The 22346-nt window shown below is 40.4% G+C and overlaps 2 protein-coding genes across 3 annotated transcripts in view; one reads left to right on the forward strand and one right to left on the reverse strand.

The window, feature by feature from the left end:
- Nucleotides 1-22346, forward strand: part of IDUA (alpha-L-iduronidase) — a 42649-nt gene that overhangs the window by 6303 nt on the left and 14000 nt on the right. The window lies entirely within an intron of this gene.
- Nucleotides 2319-22346, reverse strand: part of SLC26A1 (solute carrier family 26 member 1) — a 33513-nt gene continuing 13485 nt past the window's right edge. Inside the window, exons 2-4 of the mRNA XM_009817922.2 lie at nt 14929-15011; nt 5190-5840; nt 2319-3839 (exon numbers count right to left, since the gene is read on the reverse strand). Of these exons, the coding sequence (XP_009816224.2) occupies nt 2319-3839; nt 5190-5810 (2142 nt within the window). The 5' untranslated portion in view covers nt 5811-5840; nt 14929-15011. The remainder of the gene's footprint in view (nt 3840-5189; nt 5841-14928; nt 15012-22346) is intronic.

Raw genomic sequence — 22346 nt, forward strand, 5'->3', positions numbered from 1 at the left:
GAAGTCTAGATTGCTAGGATGTGTATTCTTTTGTACTTAATTTTATTTGACTTCCAAGGACAGCTTGCTTTGACACAACAGCCTAAGAGTGTCTATTTTGATACTGTCAGGCAGAAACTCCTGTAAACCCACTTCCTCACGCTAGGCCCTGACAGGACCTTAAGAGAGATATTCCCTGATCAAAGAATGGTTACAAACACAAGCAGACACAAAGCAATACTTTGTCCTTGGGCTCTGCCCATTTGCTTTTATGACAGAAAGAAGCTAGTCATACCAAGTCAGCACTTTAAAGAATAACGTAATTAAATTGTTTTATGGCAGGAAAATGCTGCCAATGGCCAATCTTTTAATCTCTTGGTAGACATTTCTGTCAGGTTTTACTGCTCTGGCAGTACTAACAGTGTGCAGTTGATATGTTTTATTATAATGAATGCATGAAAATGTCAGCATTGAATCACTTACCTAATATTGTGCTATTCTCAATCCCTGTGAAGACATTTTTTATTTTGTCTTTTGGGAATGCACTGCTTTTCCTTTAACAAAATACTTGTTCTTGAGAGCCAGACAGGCTCTGGGGCACGTGGAGAACCTCAGTTTGAGTGTTCTTCCATTCAGTGACCTGAAAAGTTGAAATAAGCAAGTCACATGATGTGTTGACCTGACTTTTTTTTTAAATGGCACGGCAGAGAAATGGCTTCTGCATACATGGAACCTGTTTCTAGAGTCTGCTAACTGTAAGAGGCACAGCTGTGATAGAATTTCCTTCCATGGTGGGTGCTGTGTGTGAATCAGCCATGAACAAGGAAAGATAGGGCAGCTGTCCTACCTTTCATGCAGGTAATTATAAGTTTGAATATGAGAGAGGATATTCTGCCAATGCCATGGGCCAGAACACTGAGTACTAACTTTGTTACAATCAAAATCTAACTTTATGCTTATTTGTAAAGAGAGAACATGCATATGTAACAACACATCTGACTCTGTGGGTATGATTTGACACAAAGCAGAATGAACAGCAGTTAAAGCAAATTATTATAGACAGTAACCCAGCCCTGGAAAACATGGTTTAGTGGACCTCAAATCAAATAATAACATGATAGGAGAAAAAAGACCCCAAAATATCTGTAGTATGTACAAACAGTGGTGGAATTTTTCCAGGGGATACACAACTTGCAAAGCATTGCTCCCTTTACTTGGCCCAGGTATGCTACTGTAAAGCTTCATTAGCATTGCATCAGAGAAGACCAGCCAGGCAGTTCTGACTGACCCATCAGTCCCCTTCTAGGCAGATCACAGATTTACATTCCCACCTTACCCTCTTTTCTTCTGTTTCTTTTTGCACCCAGGCAGGCAGTTGTAGGAGGAACATGCTGTGCTGTATCACAGTTCTGAGGTTTTATGTTTGATGACCCTTATGTGTTGCTGAATTGGAGTTGCATCTGCTCACCAGAGGCAGCTTATTTTTACAGGATGGTACAACTACCTGGGTAACTGTGTGACTGCCAGTTAAAGCTATTCATTTTTCTTAATCCTGTTTATCCTCTTGCTAGTTGCAAAATTATGCATCAGAGTAATATTTCTTCCAGCATCATTCAGTAACCACAACCTTAAGTAACTGAATTACCATGGATTCAAGCCAATAATACAGGTGACTCTAGCAGTAAATTTTGGAAAGGATGGGTTTGAGAGGAAACTGATGGATCATGGTTTCTCCTCCTGTGGCAGGTTGTGTCATTAAGCCTATGTAATCAAGGTGGAGAGACATGCTACATTCCGCAATATTTTATGCATTTTATTGGTATGTAAATAGTAGGAGTTTTTTAGGAGCACACCTAGAATGATGGAAGGGTCAGGGCCTTGCAAGCCAGAATTTAAACTATGATGTGTCAAAGAAGCTAGGTTGAATGCATTTTCATGGAGATGGCTTAGCCCTCTTAGGACAAACCAGCCATTAAACCACTGGGAGAGTCAGCTGACGCTGGGCAGACCTTCCAGCACAACAGCCTCACGATGTATATGTTGGGTCACACATGATCATGTCACAAGGGGGAAGTCAATCCCAAACTGCCCTATTGCACATCACCTGCATTTTAAAGTGAAGATGCAGGTAATAATCCAACCTGTTCCATCCTGGTCCTGGACTGCATTCCCTTTGACTGTTCTATATAGCATCTGACAAACAGCAGAGCTCTTCAGGGGAGAATGGCTTGTAGGCCTATTGCTGTACATGGCCAACAGTGTGTCTGATAATTTAATTATTGCAAACAGCCCCTCCCCATCTGTCACTTTTGTAGTGAATTGTCAAGGAAGACACAGGATTAAACTGAGCAATCTGCTGGAAGCTTTTGGTCTTTTGCAAACTGTACAGCATTATGTATACTGTAGAACAGCATTTCCTGCATACTTCCAAAATCTTTCCCAAAGTAACCCCCTTTTTTCAGAGAGTCTATCACTGAGGGATTGCAGCAAGCCAGGAGAACAGAAATTTTTAAGTCCTTGTAGTCTTTCAGGATTTCCTTTAGAGTATTAACTCCAGTGGTGTCCAAAAATGAGATGGAAGAGCAATCTACAACAAGGGCTTGGAAATCAATTTGCTTAGGAACTAGTTGCAGAGTGGTTTCTCCAATGCCCAGTCCATTAGCAGTTGTGTGATCTCCCTTTTTCAGATGCTGCTTTTCCTTCTTCTCATATTTCTTTCTTCTAGCAGCTTCTAGGTTAGGATCTAAGTTGGTCAATCTGTACAAAGACTTTAGGAAGTAGTTTCTATTTGCATAGTAAAGTGGGGCCTCAAAACGGAATATTTTGACCTTTGGAACAGAAGAGAGATTTTCATACTCTAAGTCATCCTCATAAAAGCTGGTGTCTTGGATCTGACCAAGCAGGGTTGTCCGTGGTCGCTGTGTCCGAACAATGATGCATAACATGGAGAAAACAATGCCAACCAACAGCCCTATTTCTGTGCTGATCAAGGCAGAAGCAGACATGGTAACAACCCAAACAAGTGTGTCCACCTTATTCACATGGTACCGTGCTGGCACATCTCGGAACTTCCTCAGGGCTCCTCGGAGGCTGACAATGATGATACAAGCCAGGACACACTTCTGCAAGGAGTAGAAGAGAGGTGCCAAGAAGAGCAGCACCAGCAAAACTACCATTGCACTAATTACTCCAGACACTTGAGTCTGGCAACCTGTAGATGTTTTGACAAGTGTTTTTGCCAGAGCTGCACTGGTTGCAAAAGAGTGGAAGAAAGAAGGAATGATGTTGCAGAACCCCACAGCAAACATTTCCTGATTGGCTCGGATAGTGTAAGCATATTTCTTTGCACACATTTCAGAAAGGGACACAGTGAAGACAAAGCTGACTATGGCAAGAGGCAAAGCATCTACAGCAACTCGGAGCATTAAGTTGAAACGTGGTACCTCCGGGGGAATAAATCCTGTTGGAATAGCTCCAGAAACACTGGATGCATACACTTCATTTAACTTCCCGTAGTGTGACACCAGTGTTGCCACAACAATAACTACCAGCTCGGTGGGAAGAGGAAATTTCAGCTTATGCTTATATCGATCTCCCAGTTCCTTAGCAGTGACCAGCACCACGATACAAATGGCACTTGTGATGACATCACAAAGGTTAGCCTGAGAAATGTTCCGGAAAATGTTAATCCAGGTAATAACAAGCATCCCATGCCCTTGGCTACGTGGGATTTTTATTCCAATCAGGTACTTCACTTGAGCTGTTAAAATGGTTAAGGAAGCACCAGTTGCAAAGCCATCTAGCACAGACTCAGATAAGTACATAGATACGAAACCCAGACGAAAGATGCCCATTAGAACCTGAGGAGACACAGAAAAAAAAAGAAAAAAAAAGATGAGCCTTCAGTGGTGCTGCAAATAAATAATTAAGTACAGATGGGAGAGAACTAGCTGGAGGCAGATAGCATTTGGCTATTTGAATCTTAAAACAGGAATTATCCTTTGATGTTTCCAGTCTGCTTTTAAAACATGTGATTCCTTTTACTATTGTGGGATACTACAAACCGAAGGTGTGAACGAGGAGTTTGAGACAGGGTCAATCAAACATTGGTCTGAAGTGGCTTGTCTGAATTTTATTTTCCATGCAAAAGTGCAGTGGATCCAAAAATGCTTCTGCTATACCAAAGCAAATTTTCTTTTTCCCTGTCTTAAAGTGAATAAAGTTAAAACTTATGGCCATTGCTTTGTAAACAGAACTTGAATGACAACAGCTAAGATCCCTACTTTAGTGGCACTGTTATATTAAACAGCTTTTAATTCTAGCCCTTTGTACAGAAGGGAAAGTGGAGCACAGACAGCCTTTGTGGCATGTCTAAGGTCAGAAGTGGCAGAAGAGCTCACAAACTTTCCCAGATCCCAGGATACTCTCCTTAACTAGTTGCTTCTCCTTCCTTTGATGTGTTTGGAAAATATAGCTTCACAAGGGCATTTTGTGACCTGAACATGACCTGAAATTATTCAGTAAACAGGAAGATATCTAGCTCTTTCTTAGTTCATGTATATATACTATTAATAGTTATGTATGTTCATCATGCTTCTTCCTGTGTTCTCCTGATACCCATGTGATGGTCAGCATGTTGGTAAGTCTCAAAGAGTCCAGCACAGTCATTGTCTGAAAAGTAGGTTAGTCAATCTGTTTCCCCTCTTGTCCTTTCTGCTTCTGAATTATCTTTGGACAGCAGTTTGGTAGAACATAGTACCTGCTAGCAAAACACTGAGCAGCATGTTCTGAACCTGTGTAGAAGTAGGTGAGTGGGTCTGCACCTTTATTAAAGTATCTAGGGAAACAGAATTACTTCTTCATTGTTGAAGTACACAGCTACCTGGGAATTTCCCTTGTGGTAAGATCTGTATTGAATTTATGGTCCCATGAAAGCAGCAAGGCCAAGAGGCAGTAAAGTATCAAAACAATGTTAACAGTCTTGCAGAGGATCCTTGTTTTACCTGTACCTGCTAGCAGCTAAGAAAACTGCCTACCTTATGCTTTCTCTGAGTTGCCTACAGTTAGGCTTCCTGGAGAAAACAGGTCAAAGTCATTCAAGTGAACTGATGCTGTATCTCTCATTGAAAGAGAGTCAAACCAAAGCTTGGGTCATGCAGAGAAGCATTAGGAACTTCATACCTTGCCTCTGGATGTCAGCAGCTACTTACCTGATACACTCCAGCCACAAATGTCAAGGCTGTAGCAATGCCAATAGCGTAGCATTCTTTCCCACACTCAGCATTCATCCCTGCAATTGTAAGGTTGAAGGCAGTTGTGTTGGACTGACTGTCATTCTGCAGAGAGCCATCACCCAAGGCTGGCGGGGCATCATCATTCAAGTCAAACCCAGCCAAGAGAAGTTCTCGGTCCACAACTTGTCCTACCATTAAGCTTATCAAGCTGAAAATGCCAACTGAGACATGACGGGATGTGCCCATTAAGAAATAGATGATGTTGGCAAAGAATGATGTGTAAAGACTATAAATGGGCTTCAGACCTGCCAGCAGTGAGTATGCGATTGCTTGGGGCACCAGAATGATCCCAATCACTAACCCGGACATAACGTCCCCCCAAATGTACTCTTTGCAGTGGTACTTGGGAAGCCATTGTAAAACAGGAAGGAAGTCCATGACAAAATTCTTCAGCTTCTTTGGGGTGCAGGAGCAGCTCTTCCTTAGCTTAGCTAGCATGACTTCCTTCCTATTAATCCTGACACGAGTCTTTCTTTCCATGAGAAAGCAGGAGGAGGTGCTGCTTTCCATCCTGATAGCCTCAAGTGGTCTTTCCATTGACCCAGTATTTATTTCATGTACGTGTTCCTGCAATGTGAAGAAAACAGCTGTTAGGTTGCAGTTCGTGAAGTTCTTTTTAGCACAGATGCATAATGCTAACAGTTTGTCACCTGATTGTGCTTTTAAGAAAGCATCATCCCAACAAGAACACCACCACAGGGCTCCAGTGACACATAACAGTAATATATAAATCTGCGGATTGAGCCCTTTCTTGCAAACATTTAAGAGTACATTCGATTGAATACAGTTTGCTTTACTAAGGAAAAATGGAGTTAATTAGTAATGTCTTTGTACAACAGATATTTCCATAAGCTCTTCCAAATGCTCCATCACAGAGGTCTCTGTCATCAGAGGCAGCACTTGATGGTGTGAAATAAACATTTAGACTCTAGTGACAGAAGTCATAATTCTCTATGTAAATTTCATACCTTTTTTTTTTGTTAAGAAGAGTATTTCGATTTGTTAATGTTTGGTAACACACAGTTAAAGTGTAGAATTCCAAGCTGAGAAAAAACAAAGGGCTTATGAGTTCAACTTGAAGCATAATTGTTAAGCAAAAGAATAGATTACCAACAGCCTGTAAGCTTTCAATCTGTAGCACTCCAAATAGAGAGTGGCTTATTATAAAGTCTTCTGTCTATCCTACTTGGAATTTTTTTTCAAGATTTTAACAATTGAAAACAATAAGAAGATAAGGAGGTAAGTGTTAAGAAGGTATAAATCTAACTAGTGGAAAAGTCTTAAACAAGTTCCCAGATATTATTTTAAATGACACAGCTTGATTTCTAAGGCCATGCGAAGTTTAACCACAACTTGAAACAGGATGTTTAAGTGTTACAGGTACGTAATTCATAATTTGGTAAAAGACAGAAAAGAGATTCTAGTTAGACATGTGTGGACTGATTGTCCAAGTTGAAAATGACCTGCAAAGTAGTCTAAATATATTTTAAAAAATCAGAAGATTACTATCCATCCCAATTACATTAAATAGTTTTTGGCTTCCACTGTATAAGTTTCTTTATGTTTGTAAGTAAGGTTTATTGCCAACTAATTACAATTTAATGTAATTATTTAGAAAGATTGATGGCTATTTTTTATCAGTAATGCCAGATTTACTTTAGGCTGTAATGTACTGTGTGGTTACGCTAGGCAAGATCTGCTTGGACAGGAAATAGGTTGGATCTAGCCTTTGTTAGAATGCAAAGGTGGAAGAAAAGATAAAAGAGGTTACAACACCAAGAGAAATACTTAAGAGCATATGATTAAAGTTTAAAAAATACAGAATGCTAGCAACTGTAATAAAGACCCTAATTTTTAAGATGCAAAAAACAAACACTTCCTGTCTTACCTAAATTAGTTTGGAAAATGAGAGGCTTGTGCGTGAGGACAGCAAGTCCTATTCGAATGTCACACACTTCTTACAGCCAAGTGAATTCAGACAGCCAAGAAATAAATACGGTGCCCGTGTTCCACATACTTAAAAGCTAGTGGGCAGTTCAATATCCAATGAGTGCTTTTGGTAGGCTACATAAAAAAGATTGCATTGGCTTCTGTACACTATGCTCATATATTTAATTGCACAGTTGCTGTCTGACTCTCTCTAAACTCACACAATTTACTTGCAAGTAAATTTGTACGTACAAAACCACCCCATTAAAACTCACACATATGCGTTGTTTATGCAGCTTCCTGATAATAGTTTTTAATACATAAGATTATTGGAATATAATTTCTCTGGAAATCTGTTAATAGAACTTATGTATGAATGATAATTTAGTAATATATCTTGGCTGTACTGCCTTACTGGATAATCAGAAAAGTAGCTTTTTGTAAAAGGCAACAAAAAAAAGCTGGTATGGTATAGCATGTATCTTTTCAGCAGTTTTGATGAATTTTAGACAAAGGTAGAAAAAACCTTCCTGGTGGAATAAATACATTCAAAATAAAACACAGCCAAATGCTGACAGGAGGTAATTTTCTTCAGTTCTTTTTTTCTCCTGAAAGTAAGGGTTTCCTTCCTGTAAATAACTTTATTCTGTTACATACATTTTCAGAATCCATGTCAAATGAACATGCTAGCTGTAAAACACTCAGCTCTAAACAAGATGTTACTGGTTTCCAGAAACTGTTACTGTTCAGTGTTTAAGTGTTTAAGTTGCTTTTAGAACATAGTAAAGCCACACCAAATAGTGGAAGGGACGTTATTACCAGCAAAACATTTTTCATCTGTGTAACCCAAGAATTCTAAGGCTGTGATGCCTGTAGCTCAGTAATGACTTAGTTGCTTCACCTGAAGAAAATAGGATTCCACCATGGTGGCATGCTATCCCCTGTACATTTATGCAGCCTAGCAGAGAGCTGGGAGCTTCCAATGCTCTTGCCATCTCCAAAGACAGGAGGGTGGAGAGCAAATCTGTCTACTCCTGTGCACATGAATAGATTCTTGGCCTTCTGATTCTGGTACTGAGATACAACACCATCCTTCCACAGTGATAATACTCAAGCAGCATTCAGGAGCCCTAGGGATGTCCATAATAGATTCCTCTACTGGTTTGCCAAACTGACCCATTTTCAGCTCAGCCCATACTAAGTGGTTTATAAGAAAAGGGACAACCCGTATTTCAGGCTCCCCCTCACTCCCCAGAGCTTCACAGAACGTAATGTTTGCATTTTATTCAAGTGAAGGCTTCCCATCACTTGCTGAAAGAGCTGTTCTTAGCAGGGATGTGCAGATGAAGCAGCATATAGCATAGAACATGTCTATCCGTTGCATTTGACTTTGGTATCAGAACATTCTCAACTGTTTAATACAAATGAAAGTTACTTGCGTGCACATTCATATACATCTGTATCATCCATATCATGACAATGAAAGTAGTCTTGGTTATTTTTAATTGTATTTTGATGTTTGGAATCTTCACAGTTAAGTTTTTTCAAGTTGCCCTTGACCATATGAGCAAAAGCAAAAAGCTTTTTCTTTTTTTCCTGCTTGAGCAGAACCACTGTCTGAAGCACTCATTCTTTCAGGTTAGATGCAGTAACTCAGTTTATCTTGTGAAAAAGAGAAACGAAGCAAAGAACCATTCAAGCCAAACAAACTGCTGACTTTCCAACTGGCTTTAATCTCACCTTTCTTCCTGTCTTTTCACCATGCCACTGACCTGACAAAATGTCTCTGCAGGGAAGGAAACATTCATCACAACATGTTCAGTGGATTTCTCTTTGCAGATTCCTTGGCAAGCAGTTTCTGCTGGTACACATATAACCATTCTGGCTGGGTGGGTTGTTCTTTGTGAAACAGCACAACCCGAAAAAACTTTATTCTGATGCATCCCTTTGTCTCCCCATCTTGATTGTCCACCAGAAAATCTGAAGCTGTATCTCTAGAAAGTCCAAGAAGTAGGGAGTGTGAGCCTGCCTCTCTCTGCTGAGGAGATCTCTTAAATGCTGTATTTGGGACAGAAGTCAGACAGTGTATCACAACTCTATACTAGAATTGCTTGCCCCTGCCGAAATAGTGGTTGCAAGTGTAGGTTAGGATACAGCCCTTTATATAATTTGAGCCAAGTGATGCTTGCAGTTTTCTCTATGTTTGAACTATGAAAAATCCGCTAAAAACTAATGTGAGTAGAGCAGGTTTTGTATTTATCATCTGAAGTTTCATTGTATTTTTTTTGCATAAATCACAGAAAAACATGAGAGTTATCAGTTTAGCTAAGCATTTGATTTAAAACACTTGTAGGTGTTGAGTTAAACTGTTCATGTTACTCATCTTTTGTATCAGCAATCTTTTCTGCCTGTAAGAAACCTCTCTTGGTCTCTAATGGCTATGACTATATTACTGTTCTGGTTTTGAGCATTAACACAGTTTTGAAAAATGTCCCTGGTTAGCCTCATTTATGGTGCGTAGATTCAATGTACAGAGGCATGTTATGCTTGCAAACCAGACTTTTTTCAGAGGAAAGTACCCAGAAGCTCTGCCCCAGTGCACTGTGACCCTTTATGGTGGCATAAAAACCCAAGCCGGCAATTGGTTTTTAGACAGATTTGAACAGGTGTGGTGAGGACATTTAGCCTGTGGGACCTGACTAGTCTGAAATAAAATCCCCTGAAATGCATATAATATAATACAGTACTGCTTCAGGACCAGCTGCTTTGATTTATTAATCTGCTTTTGTTGTGCAGAATTACTTAGAAATGTCAGCATAACCTATGAGTTTTAGAAAAGATCAAGTGACAAAACAGAACAGGTGAAATGAATGTTTCTCTCTGTCTTGCATAAGCTATTGTATTTTCAGCTTTAGAGCACCAGGACCTAGATGACTTGGAAGCAGACTTAAGCAAGGTGCCAGCAACCAAAACCATTTATGTAAACACTGACCTAGCAAGCTTTCAGGCTATAGGCAAAGAACATCATAGTGCTTTTTAGGAAAATCATGTGAAACTTGATGGGCTCAGTTAGTTTTTTACTGTATCTGGGCAAAATATTGTGGCTTCAAAGCATTTTTGTGTTGAGTTTCAACGTTATGCTAATCCAAAAGTGAAAGAGGAAAAAATATTACAGTTTATTGGTCTCTATGAGTCAGGAAAGCCAGACCTAAGTCCTCTACAGATTAACACTGTTATACTAAGGAGTTATTCTGAGAGTCAAGCAATCTTTTATATTTGTGCATTTCTAATTAGAATCTCCAATTCACAACTTTTACTTCCAGCTATAAATTGATCTGGGATTTCCGAGGCAAGTTAGGCTCTTTTTCAAATGCCTGCATTCACCAGCAGCTGTGATTCAATTAATATTTTCCCAAGGATTTTCAGTCCAGTGTCCCAGTGAGGAAGGTGACGGTCACTGACATGTAACAATCCCAGAGGTGATGAGCAGGCTGCAATGGAACTCACACAGTCAGCCAGCAGCTGTTGTTAATCAGCCATCAGATCATCCTTGGGAATGATCAGGCCTTGGAAATAAATGATCAAGTAGTTTCACTAGTTTTCCAAGGACAAGCTTTGTTCAGAGGTTCCAGAACGTGCTGGTCAAAATATTGGCATGCACTCGAAGGCAAGACAGCGATATTCTTCTGGAGATTCCTAGGGCATGACCACTAAAAAGACATTTTCTGTCGGGTCAAAGAACATTCCTAAAAATCAGACTTCTTGCTTTTGGAAGGGTAACTGGTCCAAACTAAAAGTTTGTTTTTTAAAAGTTTTGTCTTTCAAGACAGCTTTCCAAGAGCTTAGTCATCAGTCACAAAGCTAAACACTAAGTTCTGTTTTCTGCCCTGTGGTTTTGCTGGGCTTTGTTTAGTCACATTAAGCTGTTGTACAGAAAAACAAATTGATAGCCCATTCTCATGTTTTTCCCTGTTGCCTTCCCTGGTATCTTGGGCTTACTACACACAACAAGGACAGTATTTTGGAAATGCTCTTTCATGTTTAATCACTAAGAAAATGCTCAGGTTTAATAATAATTTAATACTTTGAGAACCAGATAAGCTTCATATAGGCCACTTTTCTTAAGTACAAATAAAAACTAGCCAAATGGCTGGTCTTGAACTCTTAGACTGGGGTTTGTAGGAAAGATTACTTCCATACCAATTGCAGCTGACTACATGTTTTACAAACCTTTGCTCAGTATCTACCTTATGAGCAATATTTATGAAGAACAGAATAATGACAAAACTTAAAAAGCAACACCAGTGTGCAAAATAACTGAGAAGAGGCAGTTTTGCACCTTTGAAAACAGGCAAAGAACGAATAAAACCTGAGTTCAGAGGTGTAAGAGGGGAGGCAAATCTCTTACCTGGATAGCTTTTTGACAGGAATGTTCAGCTCTGTTTTTGCACGTTGGAATGAGTGGAAGTCTTCAGTCAGGCATTTGACTGTTTGCATAAAGGATAATTATTAGCTAAATATTCCTCAAGGGAAGAATAGGTAGTTATGGAATCTTGAGCTTGGTGTTTGGTAGTGTGTTGTCACTTGCACTGCTCTGAATACTTTGATATATATGCAGCACTCGCTGAGGATTTGAGTTTAAATAATATGTAAGATTATTAATTAACTAATGCTGATCCACAAATTATGCTGAGTTCAGGCTAGCACATCTCTGACCTTTGAAGCTGGTTCTCATCTGAGATTTTATCTGGTTTATGCACCCTCATATAGCATTAGCTTTTGATTTTACATATGCAAGGTGTAAGAATAGAACTGCAGTCTTGCCTGAGATTTGGGCATTTTGCAGGCTGGTATAAGTACTGTTCTGCTCAGCGCATAGGATGGGACTGCTGGAGGTCAGAGTTCCATTCCTACACGTCAGCGCGTTCAGATCACAAGATCTTTGTTACTACTGTGTAAACCAAAGACTGTAAAATATAGGCAGATCAGCAGGACAAAGACTGACTTTCTGTTCATTCTTTGTGAGGTATATAAATGACCAAGTCCCCTCTCTGTTACCTTAGCTTTTTGGATAGGCACAGACCTATCCAAATGACAAGGAGTCATCCATCTCCCCCTCTCGACAAAGGTGATAGGTAATGTTTAATGGTTACTAAGCAGTGCAGAGTAGCAGATTGGGCACAAGGCCAGGACTCACAGGAACTGCATTCAGCTGGTCTACAAGCCAAGGGGTGAGGAGATGTGTATGTTTCCCAGCCAAGGAAGAACACGAACATGCATGCAATAAGAATCTGAGATGGGAGGTGCGAGGCCTGAAAAAGGCTGTGTTGCTGGATAGACAAAGACTGTTCCTCCTTCCCTGCCAGCAGGAGTGCTTGCAGGGTGTGCAGTGCACAAGCATGTCTACAGAGGGCCAGGTTCCAGCATCATCTTTTATCCCAGCACAAGAAGTTGCTTGCTGCTCTTAAAAAATAAAAAGAAAACATGAAAATTATGGAAATGAAATGTCAAAACACCAACGTGAGGGTGGAACAGAAAGGGAAGCACATCTCACCTCTGCGATGCTAAACTAGTCATGGATTCTTAAAACTACTGGCTGTTACCAAGAACTCAAACTTGGTGACAGTACTTGTGACATTCTAATCCCAAAAGCGCAAGAAGGTAATTTAACTCTTAGTAAAACCCTCTTTCTTGCCCCTTTCCTGTAGAAAAACATTTCCTATCAAGCATTCCTGTCCCTTTGCCATTCCCAAGGTAGCTCTTAGAGTAAAAGGCAAGCAGTAATGCACTTAATCTGCATAATGAATTTTGCACACTGGTGGCAGTAAGATAGTGTGTCTCTTTGGTCTTGTGCACCACAGAACAGAAAATGGCTTTATTGCTTCTGTTAATTTCTTTTCAGGCCTGTGGTATTTCTTTCTTGAAGATAAAGTGACTTAAACTCAGTCTCTCAAATTTGTCCTTTCATCCATTTTACTACCTAATTCTTAGAATCAGGAGTCATATTCTCTAATGACTTCTTAAAATGTGCCTGCCATCTGCTTCAGGACCAAAGTAAGCTTGCTTGCTCTGTTCTCCTTTACAACATGTTTCCAATATTTGGAAATTCTGCAACTTCTAGTATTTGCAGGACTGAAATTTGCAGAATAATTGGATTTTGCCCCACTTAACATTTTTTTGAAAGAGACCCCTCTGCATTTCTTTCCAACAGCACTTTTCCCAATATCAGGCTCCTAAGAGTGCTACAGGATGTTCAGGTTATCACTTGACACCTACCATATAGAGTCGGTTGTAACTTTGTTTTGCCTCAAGCTAGCCTAAAAATAACACTCTCTGAAATTTTAAAAGAAAGAAATTTCAAATTATAATTTTGAAATATGTGAACACTCTTTAGGCACAGCACCATTCAAGTGAGGATAAATAACTTTGGATAATTCCATGTGGGGAAAAAAGTGACAAAATGAAGCAGCCTCTTATTCTGTCTCTAGGAGTTGTGAAAATAATCTTGTTTTGAGGAAACTACATTTTATGATGAACAAGCTTTACTTAACATACAGAAGTATTGACAGCAGAAGGCTCATCAGTGCTTTAGTTATGGAGATGCTAGTTCACACTCCATAGCGTGAAGCCATTCATCAAGGCTTCAGTCCAACAATTTCTGAATGGTCAGTTCCTGGTGTCCTGGTTGAGTTTCCCTGACACTAAAAAAGCAGGACGGAGTTCTAAAAGGACTGCCTTTCTGTGTCAAATGCTCGGTTGTGTATTTAAGAAACAATGGTAATTGACCAAAATAACCAAAAGACTTGCTACAATGAAACACCTATCTTTAAGAATAGAAGCTACATTAAAAAAAAAAAAAAAGACCACTGACCAGTAATTGAGAGTTTACAGATGATTTTCCTTTGTGTGACTTACTATTTATCCATATGAACCGATGCCTAATATTAACTGGATTAAGAACTGCAAAAGGTTAAAAGCGAAATCTACCTGAGGGTATTTATGAAATAAATGCTGTAAAGAGCTCAAATATATTTGGCTTTGTTGACACATTTACTTGAGGATTTCAGAAGATTTCAGAACAATTCACAGCATTACTACATACAATTCATATCTGGTAACCTAATTATATACTTAAAAAAATGATGCTAAATTAGTCATACAGGGAAGGTTAAAAGTGTTTTGTTTACTGGGCTGCAATGAATAACATCAAATCTTCAAAAATACATACTGCAAATTTAATAGCCTTGTTCTTCCTTCAGTGCAAGTGTTTGAAGTTCATAAATTCAGTGAATTGTAAAAAACGCTGAAGCCTAATGTCTGCATTATTTAAAAGGCCCTCAAGCCTCAATTCGTCTACAGTATACCTTTATACCATAGTGACCAGGTGATGTGCCTAAAAAGCACACATTTGGTTGCTATTTAATAGGAAAGATGGGAGCACTAAAAATAAGCATCCGTGCTTTTAAAAGCCCCTCTGTGCTACACCTAACATTCCTTCTCTAGCTGTGGCAAGTGTCCAGTGCAGCTGAAAATTATGTGTATATGGGAGGGGAGGGACATGTTATTCATTAGCTTTTTTAAAAAAACCCTAATCTTCTGAAGTCTGTGCTGCTCAGATTCAAAGTTCAGTGCAAATGTAGATATTCAAAACTGAGAAAGACCGTCCTTTACTGTGCAACCCTCCTTCTGTTTCCCGCAAACATAGAACCGATTGATTAGCACTTACCAAAGGCACAAAGTAGCTGCAGTAGTTGCACAACAGGTTTCTTATCAGCACACAGTAGCACAGTTCCTCAGGAGCACAGCTTTCTACAAGAGTAGATTAGAAATTCTGTTGTGATATAGTTTGGGTCTGTCCAATGATATTACTCCAGTGGTGTTTACAGTGAGATAACATAAATGAATAGTAGCACTAGAAAAAATCTTTGTCCGGTAGAGTGTAGTCACAGGTAGAAGATAAGCTTAAAATCATTACATTACAGGGGCTGGTAATCTCTGCCTTCTTACTCATCCCTGCTATTCTGTTTTAATAGAGCCAGTTGCGCTTTGTGGAGATCAAACAGAAGTGCAGTCCCGACTTAGCTTTAACAGTTTCAGGGGTTTTGTATACTTACTTCAATTACACAAAAAAACACTCTAATGTGTTAAATGGAATTAGGATAGGCAGTGTGTGGAACTGTCCTTACACACAGTGTTGAGCTGTCTGTGGTCATTAACAGAGTTGTGTCCTTTGATAAAGGATTTTTATTAAAATACATCATGGAGGGGGCTTGGCTAATAAATCTTATGTCTAGGAAGACTATACATACCTTCAGCTGCCATTGAGTGTAGAATGTCTGAGCTTGTCTGCTTCGTAAACAAAACTGCCTGTGGTTTCATCCCTAAACAGCCAGAACTGTGGAACCAAAGGTTCTTATTGATTGGTTTAGGATGAACGTTACTACTGACATTTGTAAATTTTAGAGGCAAATTTACTGTAGCAAAGATAGGCTCTCAGGAATACTGAAGCTACTTCACCCATTCCTTGCATTCATATGTAATCTTAACTGGGTATTCGAAACCCGTTTCTGTGTGCAAAGAAAATAGAGGTTTTCTTACTGCATTGTGAGGTAAAGTTTCATGTTTCATTGTAATGCAAAAACCAGGTTCAGAATAGAATTATCAGCTCTCAGTTTGGAGAGATGTGTAGGTTTGTGTCTCATTGAAAACTGTCTGTAAATGCAATTGATTAGTTTTACCTCCTTAATTGTAAGATGTCTTGCTATATTTTACATTCAAGAGCCTGGAGCAGACACTGGGATGCCATTTAAAGAGCTGGTCTTTCCAGATTGGGTTAGAGTGCTCATTTGTCAGTTCTGACATATTCAGAAACCACTTATCACAGAAATTCTGCAAGATTAAGAGCAAGTCAGTGGATGACATAGTCATTGTGCCTTTTCACCATCGTAAGTTATTAAACATCAGTAAATTAGGAAATGAACTTGGTATCATTTAGTGAAGACCTCTTCTATTTTTCGTTTTGCAAATAAGTGATATATTCAAGTTAGACATATAGTTGCCTATGGGCAGGCAAAGATTGATATAGAAAGACACAGCTGAAAGTACATCTGCCATGTAAATAGATTGAGGAGCAGCTGGACTTTGTCAGACACCGTGTCCTATCTGTACTTTAAACATTAGAGAAGTACATCAGCTGAGAAGTCTAGCTGCAGATCTTCACACCTCCAGTATTTAGCTCCATGTTTTTCTTTTCTTAGACTGTTTGTTAGTTGTCCCATTGCATACTCCTCAATACAGATCTCACCAAGTGGAAACAAGTTTTGAGAACCATAAGATGGAAAAAGTTGAACACCTGATAAAAGTAGCACACTGTGCAATACAAAATTTCAGGTCCAGTTACAGCATGTGAGTGGAACCTATGAGCAACCTGAGTGCTTGCAAGATGTACGGAGCAGACTAAGTAGAGCATTGTTGAATTTGGTTCTTGTTGCATATTTGTCAGCAGGGAGGGCAATCATTCCAACTCCTTGTTATGATATTACACAACAGTAAATAAGCTACGTCCTGTGCTATAGTTGGATTCACATACTTTTGGTCTATATTTTCACATACAGCTAACAGGCAAAAGGATAGAAGGAGCATAAAAAGAAAATAAAGATGTGAAAATGAAAGAGTGGCAATAACAGTACTGTGAAATGAAACCAGTAGGTCAAATATGTACCAGGGAGACTCGTTACTGAAGGTGCAGTGTTAGGCTGGGTGCTTGAATTAGAATGCTGGGTGCATACAGAGAACAATTCTGCTGCTGCGTGGAAAGGAAAGTTCAGTGACAGCTTTCCCAGGCAGTGCCAAAAGGAGTTACGTGCTTGAAGCAAGCTAGTTTTAGCACTTGGTCATCATTGCTCTTCCTTGAGCATCTGAAAAGTCACCCTTTAATCTTCATTATGGATTTAGTCTCCTTATCCCCTCTTCCCAAAACTTTTGCTTCTAGATGACATTATTTGGAGTTCCATCATCAAGGACAGCATAAAACCACAATGAACATTTTACTTGTAGCCATGTGTTATACAGGAGGAAATCACTTCCATACATCAAACTCAATCAGAAAGAAAGGTGTCCTCTAGCAGCCCAGCTCACATACAGTGACTGAGCCTACCTTTCAGGCACTGACTGAGCCTTTAAATTTGTAGTGAAGAATCAGTCAGAAAGCATTTCCTGCTACTGGATTCGCCTTATTATTCTTTGATTACTTCCATTCGTAAATGAATGTAGACACAACAGTTCTCAATCAGGGATCACAACAAGGTCTCACAACAGTGGAAATTATCCATGCCTAGATGATCTGATTGGATATGTTCGCATATCTGGAGAGGCCAGATACTAAAATACCTTATGCCTTTGCCTAAATTGCTATGCTTTTGTAGCCTGTTTCCCCTTTTCATCTTGTATTTCTTTTAAAAACGGGGAAGTGAGGGGAGGGAAGAGACAACAGTCTAACAATATTTTCCTAGCAAGCTAACTCACCTCGGCACAGGAAGCTGTAGATGCTTTGTCTGCCTCTCTCTCTCTTCCCCCCCACACAGCACGCTCATTGCTGAAAGAAGGACTGAGACGGTGCTCACAAAAGCAGGCTGAGTAAGAAATGGAAAATCATAGGCCGTGATTAGCCTCAGCTTGAAAGCATTCATTGTTTGCTTGTACTTCTGTGCATGTGAGTTTAGCCAGATCACAACAAGGATTTTGTGAGTTGCTTTCAAGGTAAAGGTCAAATAACGCTGATTTCAAGAGGAAAGACGCTAATTAAGACGCTGTATAAATCAAAGTCAATTCTATTTTTATGTATCTAAAAAAATAAAAAGATTCAGACGAATGCAGAAATTCCTGGCTGGCTTGTAGAAGAGGCAGTGATTTCCAACAAATAACGGATGCTGTATTTTGCATTTTTAGCCAGTTTGTTCCTAAACCACAAAGATTCATACCCGTCCTCCTTTTTGCGCATGTATCATGCTGGTTGGTTGTGTGGATGAATTAACTGTGACAAGCTGTGACGTCAGCAAGGGCTGGATGCTGCCTGGCTGTGTGGTTTTGTAATGCATCCTCCCATTATTGCTGGGCTGACTGATTCACTCTGTAGGGTGAGTGAGTTATGCATAGTATGAGCCAAGCATGGACTGAAGTCTTCGGCATTGTGCCTCTGTGCAGAAGCTGTGCCATAATTGTAAAGCAAGCAGATTTTCAGTCTCCTCTTACACAAATGATATAGCTGAGAAGCAAATGCAGAGAAGTATTAATGCTAATAAATAAACCTGGAAGTGATAAAATATGCCAGTTCTTTAGTGTGGGTGCAGTAGCCTTTGGCCTTGCAACTTTGAAAAAGCCTCTGAATGAGGTTTATGGTCTGCAAATCACGTGTGAAAAGCACAGGGTGTGTTTTGCCTGGGAACTGCAAAAGAGGAGGAATCAGCGTTCATGAACCTGCAAAAGGTCAAGTGATCATGGTTATTTTAAGATATGGGGATTTCATGGAAGGGAGCCGATTTACCATACCTGTAATGTTCATAGGACGCAAGGGCGGGTGGAGCAAAAACATGGTAGAAGCAGCTCTGGTGTGAATGAGTACTGTATTGTCAGTTTCCACTGAATTCGGAAGGGGGAAGTGGTATTTGTTGATAACCCAGGAGCCTGCTGATTTCATAGTTACTCATTAATGATCTTGTGCTTAAACCTGAAGTACCAATCTAGTAGGGCTTTTTTGGTTTAACATTGAGGAAACCTGGAGCAATAACTGCTGAGAAGGCAGCCTCTGGAAAGTTGAAAGCTAATGAGGGCTATTCTGCCCTTCATATACTGTGAGGTATCATTTCCATAGTGCTCACAGTCCCTTAAGGCCTGCTTTTAAGGTCCAGAGGTTTTTAAAGTACTCAGCAGAACAAGAAGCTTATGTAGACAGTTGGTGGTTTTGGAGCAAACAAGGTCTTTGTAACAGCCTGAAGTTTAAACTGGCTTCATTTCATTCCTCATAGATGCAAAAGTAAGTTAAAAACAAGGAGGCAGGATCATTTTGTGTTGTAAGAGGGACTTGGAGGACAACAAGTTGCCCTCTTGGAAAAAATAAACTAGCTGACATTTCCTATCCAGAGCTTTTGACCTTCATCTTGAAGACACTGTGCTCACAGCCTACGTGCTTCACTGCCACTTCAACAGCCTGCTGTCCTGGCTGAAGAAATGAGACAGTTACTTCTGAAAACCGTTTCTTCTGGAGGACCTGGTAGTAGCAAGAGTTTGAACTGGCATAGTTTATCGGTGTTTGTTCCTACATCTTTCCAGTGAACATCTTGGCTTTGGACACTGAGCTCCTTTCCAGGTTAGATGGGCACATGTATCTGTTCTGGAGTTTTATGATCCCTAACGTGGCATCATGGACTCTAGAAAGGCGGTAAACAATTCCTTGGGTCGCTGTATCTAAGGATGCTCCTGATAGTAGTCACCTACTGCAAAAATTGTTTACTCTTGATTTACTCTAGAGAGGGGGAATTTAATTATCATGCATATTTACAATCATCATAACAATAGTGACTGTGTTATCATTGGTCCACATCCTGCACCATGGCCAAGGGAGTGTATGTTTGCAGGAACCAGCTTACAAGGCCGATCAAAGATGGTCTGGCACACAGCTAAGCATCTCTATCAAATGAATAGTGTTATGCAATATGATCATTATTTCAGCAGACACCATAGCAGGGTAATATCTTAGACTGCACTTTGACTTCTCTCTAAGACTGTAACACTGAAAACCTCCCGTGGAGCAAGGTCTTTTTTAGGTGGCTTCCTCATGGAGTGCACCTTTCAAGTCTGAGGTGGGCCAATACCCTGCTGAAAAATTTTGTTTACTGTTTAGGTGTCGTTTGCATCGCTCCTCTGCCAACACCTTGTGCCAGTTTTCTGTCCCTATTTCTAGGCTGCATTTGTCACTAGGTGAGCAATCTTTCCCAGCAGAAGCTCCCAGTGAGGATGTAAGCAGACTCTGCTGCCTTGGGAGTGGTGTTAGCCAGCCACTATGGCCAACCTACCAGAAGAGTGGCTGTTCTCACACATTGGTGAAAGCAAGCCAGATTATGTTAGCTTCCAATGTGGTTGGTAACTGTGTCCACCAGAAATGTAAAGGGAGGCCACACCAGCTGAGTGAGAATGTCAGGATGAGAAAGGCACTACTCCAGTATTTAGGTATCTCCCAATCATATGAATCCTAGGCCAGACAAAGCTCTCTTCAGTAGAATAGCTCTGCTGATGATTACCCTATGTTACCTTTGAGTTCCTGAACGGGCTGCGTCCTACTGACAGGGGTCAACCACAAGGCTTCCTATCCCAGGCAGTTTTGTTCAGTACATTACAATAAAGTTTGATAAAGTTAGCTTGACGTGTTATCAGAGATTCAATACTTGCCTGAAGATTACCTGGAATGGAAACACTCCCTGCCTCTGTTTTTCTTGCTTTATTCTCTGTAGATAAGATATTTAGTCCAATGTCTGTGTGTGCACTTGCTTTCCAGGGTGTGCAATAATATCCCTGGACAGGATCAAGCCAGGGCAGAAGAGAAGCAGCAGGTGCTGGGCACAGGAGGGAAGCTGTAGCTGTAGGCTAAGGAGCAGTATCCACAGCTGTGCCAGCTGGAGCAGATCTGGTTGTGATGCAAGGTGTTGACAGCCAAAGCTGTCTTACCCCTGTTCTCCCAGGAGATTAAGTTTGTGAATGGGAATAGGCTGAAAGTGGCATGGATAAGAAGGACAACACGATTATCTTACAACACTTCGGCAAGCTGTCCAGTAGCTGCGTATGCACCTGAAAAGAATTTCCTACCATACTGGAAAAACCTTACTCCAGTAAAGGGAGGCAGTGGAAAGCTATTAATGTGGGCCTGTAACCTTTGACTCAGCAAAGGACAGCCCACAAAGCAAGCCTTTCCAAGGAAAGAGCAACAAGATCTTCTGACAGCCAGGGGACTCCCCTCCGCACTCATCACTGCTGTTCATGTTCACAGCACGGTTGTTGCGCTTAAGAGGCAGCACATACAAATGGGTCTGGAATTGAGACCATGACAAAGACTGGAAAGACACCTCAGCACCAGGCAGCAGTCTCTGGAGTACAGCAGCCTCAGGCCTCAGGCTTATAAGGGCATTAGTGCCAGGATGCCAGTAAATGTGGTTTAGTTTAGTTGCTTGTTATGACTGAAGATAAGGAAGGCCTTATCTGGCAAGTCTCCCAGAAAAAGCCCAGTTGAGGAATATTTGAAAGCCAGGCACAGACAGGACAGTGATCACCACTCCACATTAGAAATACCCAACAGCAAATGATAAACAAACCCAGTCTAGCAAGCAGTCAAATGAAATGACAAGGACATAGCCTTCTGCATATTCATAAATGAAGACAGTGGTGTCTAGAAACCATGACTTAAGGGCAGAGATAAGAAGAGGAGCAGGCAAAAAGAGGTAGAAGACTGTAAAAGTCTGTGAGCTTGCTACCAAGGGCCCAGTCATAGGTACATGATGCTGCACCAGCAGGTTGCAGGTCAGATCTACAAAGCTGTTTTTAACAACTTTGACTTTTGACTTTTTATGTCAAGTGAATTTATCCTGGGTCAGGGATTTACCTGTCACATGCCTGTAACAGTTTTGATCTGGTCTTCAGTGCCCTCAAATTATATTTATAGCACTCCTGGTAACAGCCTGACAGTTGAGCCAATCTTTCCCATGCAGAATGTTTGTAAACAATACCAGTTTGTGAGGTTCCTGCTGTGCCTCACACGTGGCAGTCAGCATGGCTTCCAGACACCACAGCCATGCAACCATGCAATGCAAATTCTGGTGATCCTGTATCGGTTATAAAAAAAAGCATCAATTTCACATCAGAAAAATAGTATGGGTAAGGGTAAGATCAAGATCTGAGAAAGCGGCAATCCTATCAGTCAAGTAATCATTTTATTAATAGTAGCATACTGCCTAATCCATTTGCGACCAAGAAGATTCTCATAAAGCAACGGATCAGCCAAAGGACGTAAGAAGTGCCTCTACACCTACACACATAATACAGGATCTCATGTACCATCACTTCCGTCATGGCTAGCAATGGCATTCTGTTTTAAATGTT

This window comes from Gavia stellata, chromosome Z, assembly GCF_030936135.1.
Source record: "Gavia stellata isolate bGavSte3 chromosome Z, bGavSte3.hap2, whole genome shotgun sequence".
In the NCBI taxonomy this organism is placed as follows: Eukaryota; Metazoa; Chordata; class Aves; order Gaviiformes; family Gaviidae; genus Gavia; species Gavia stellata.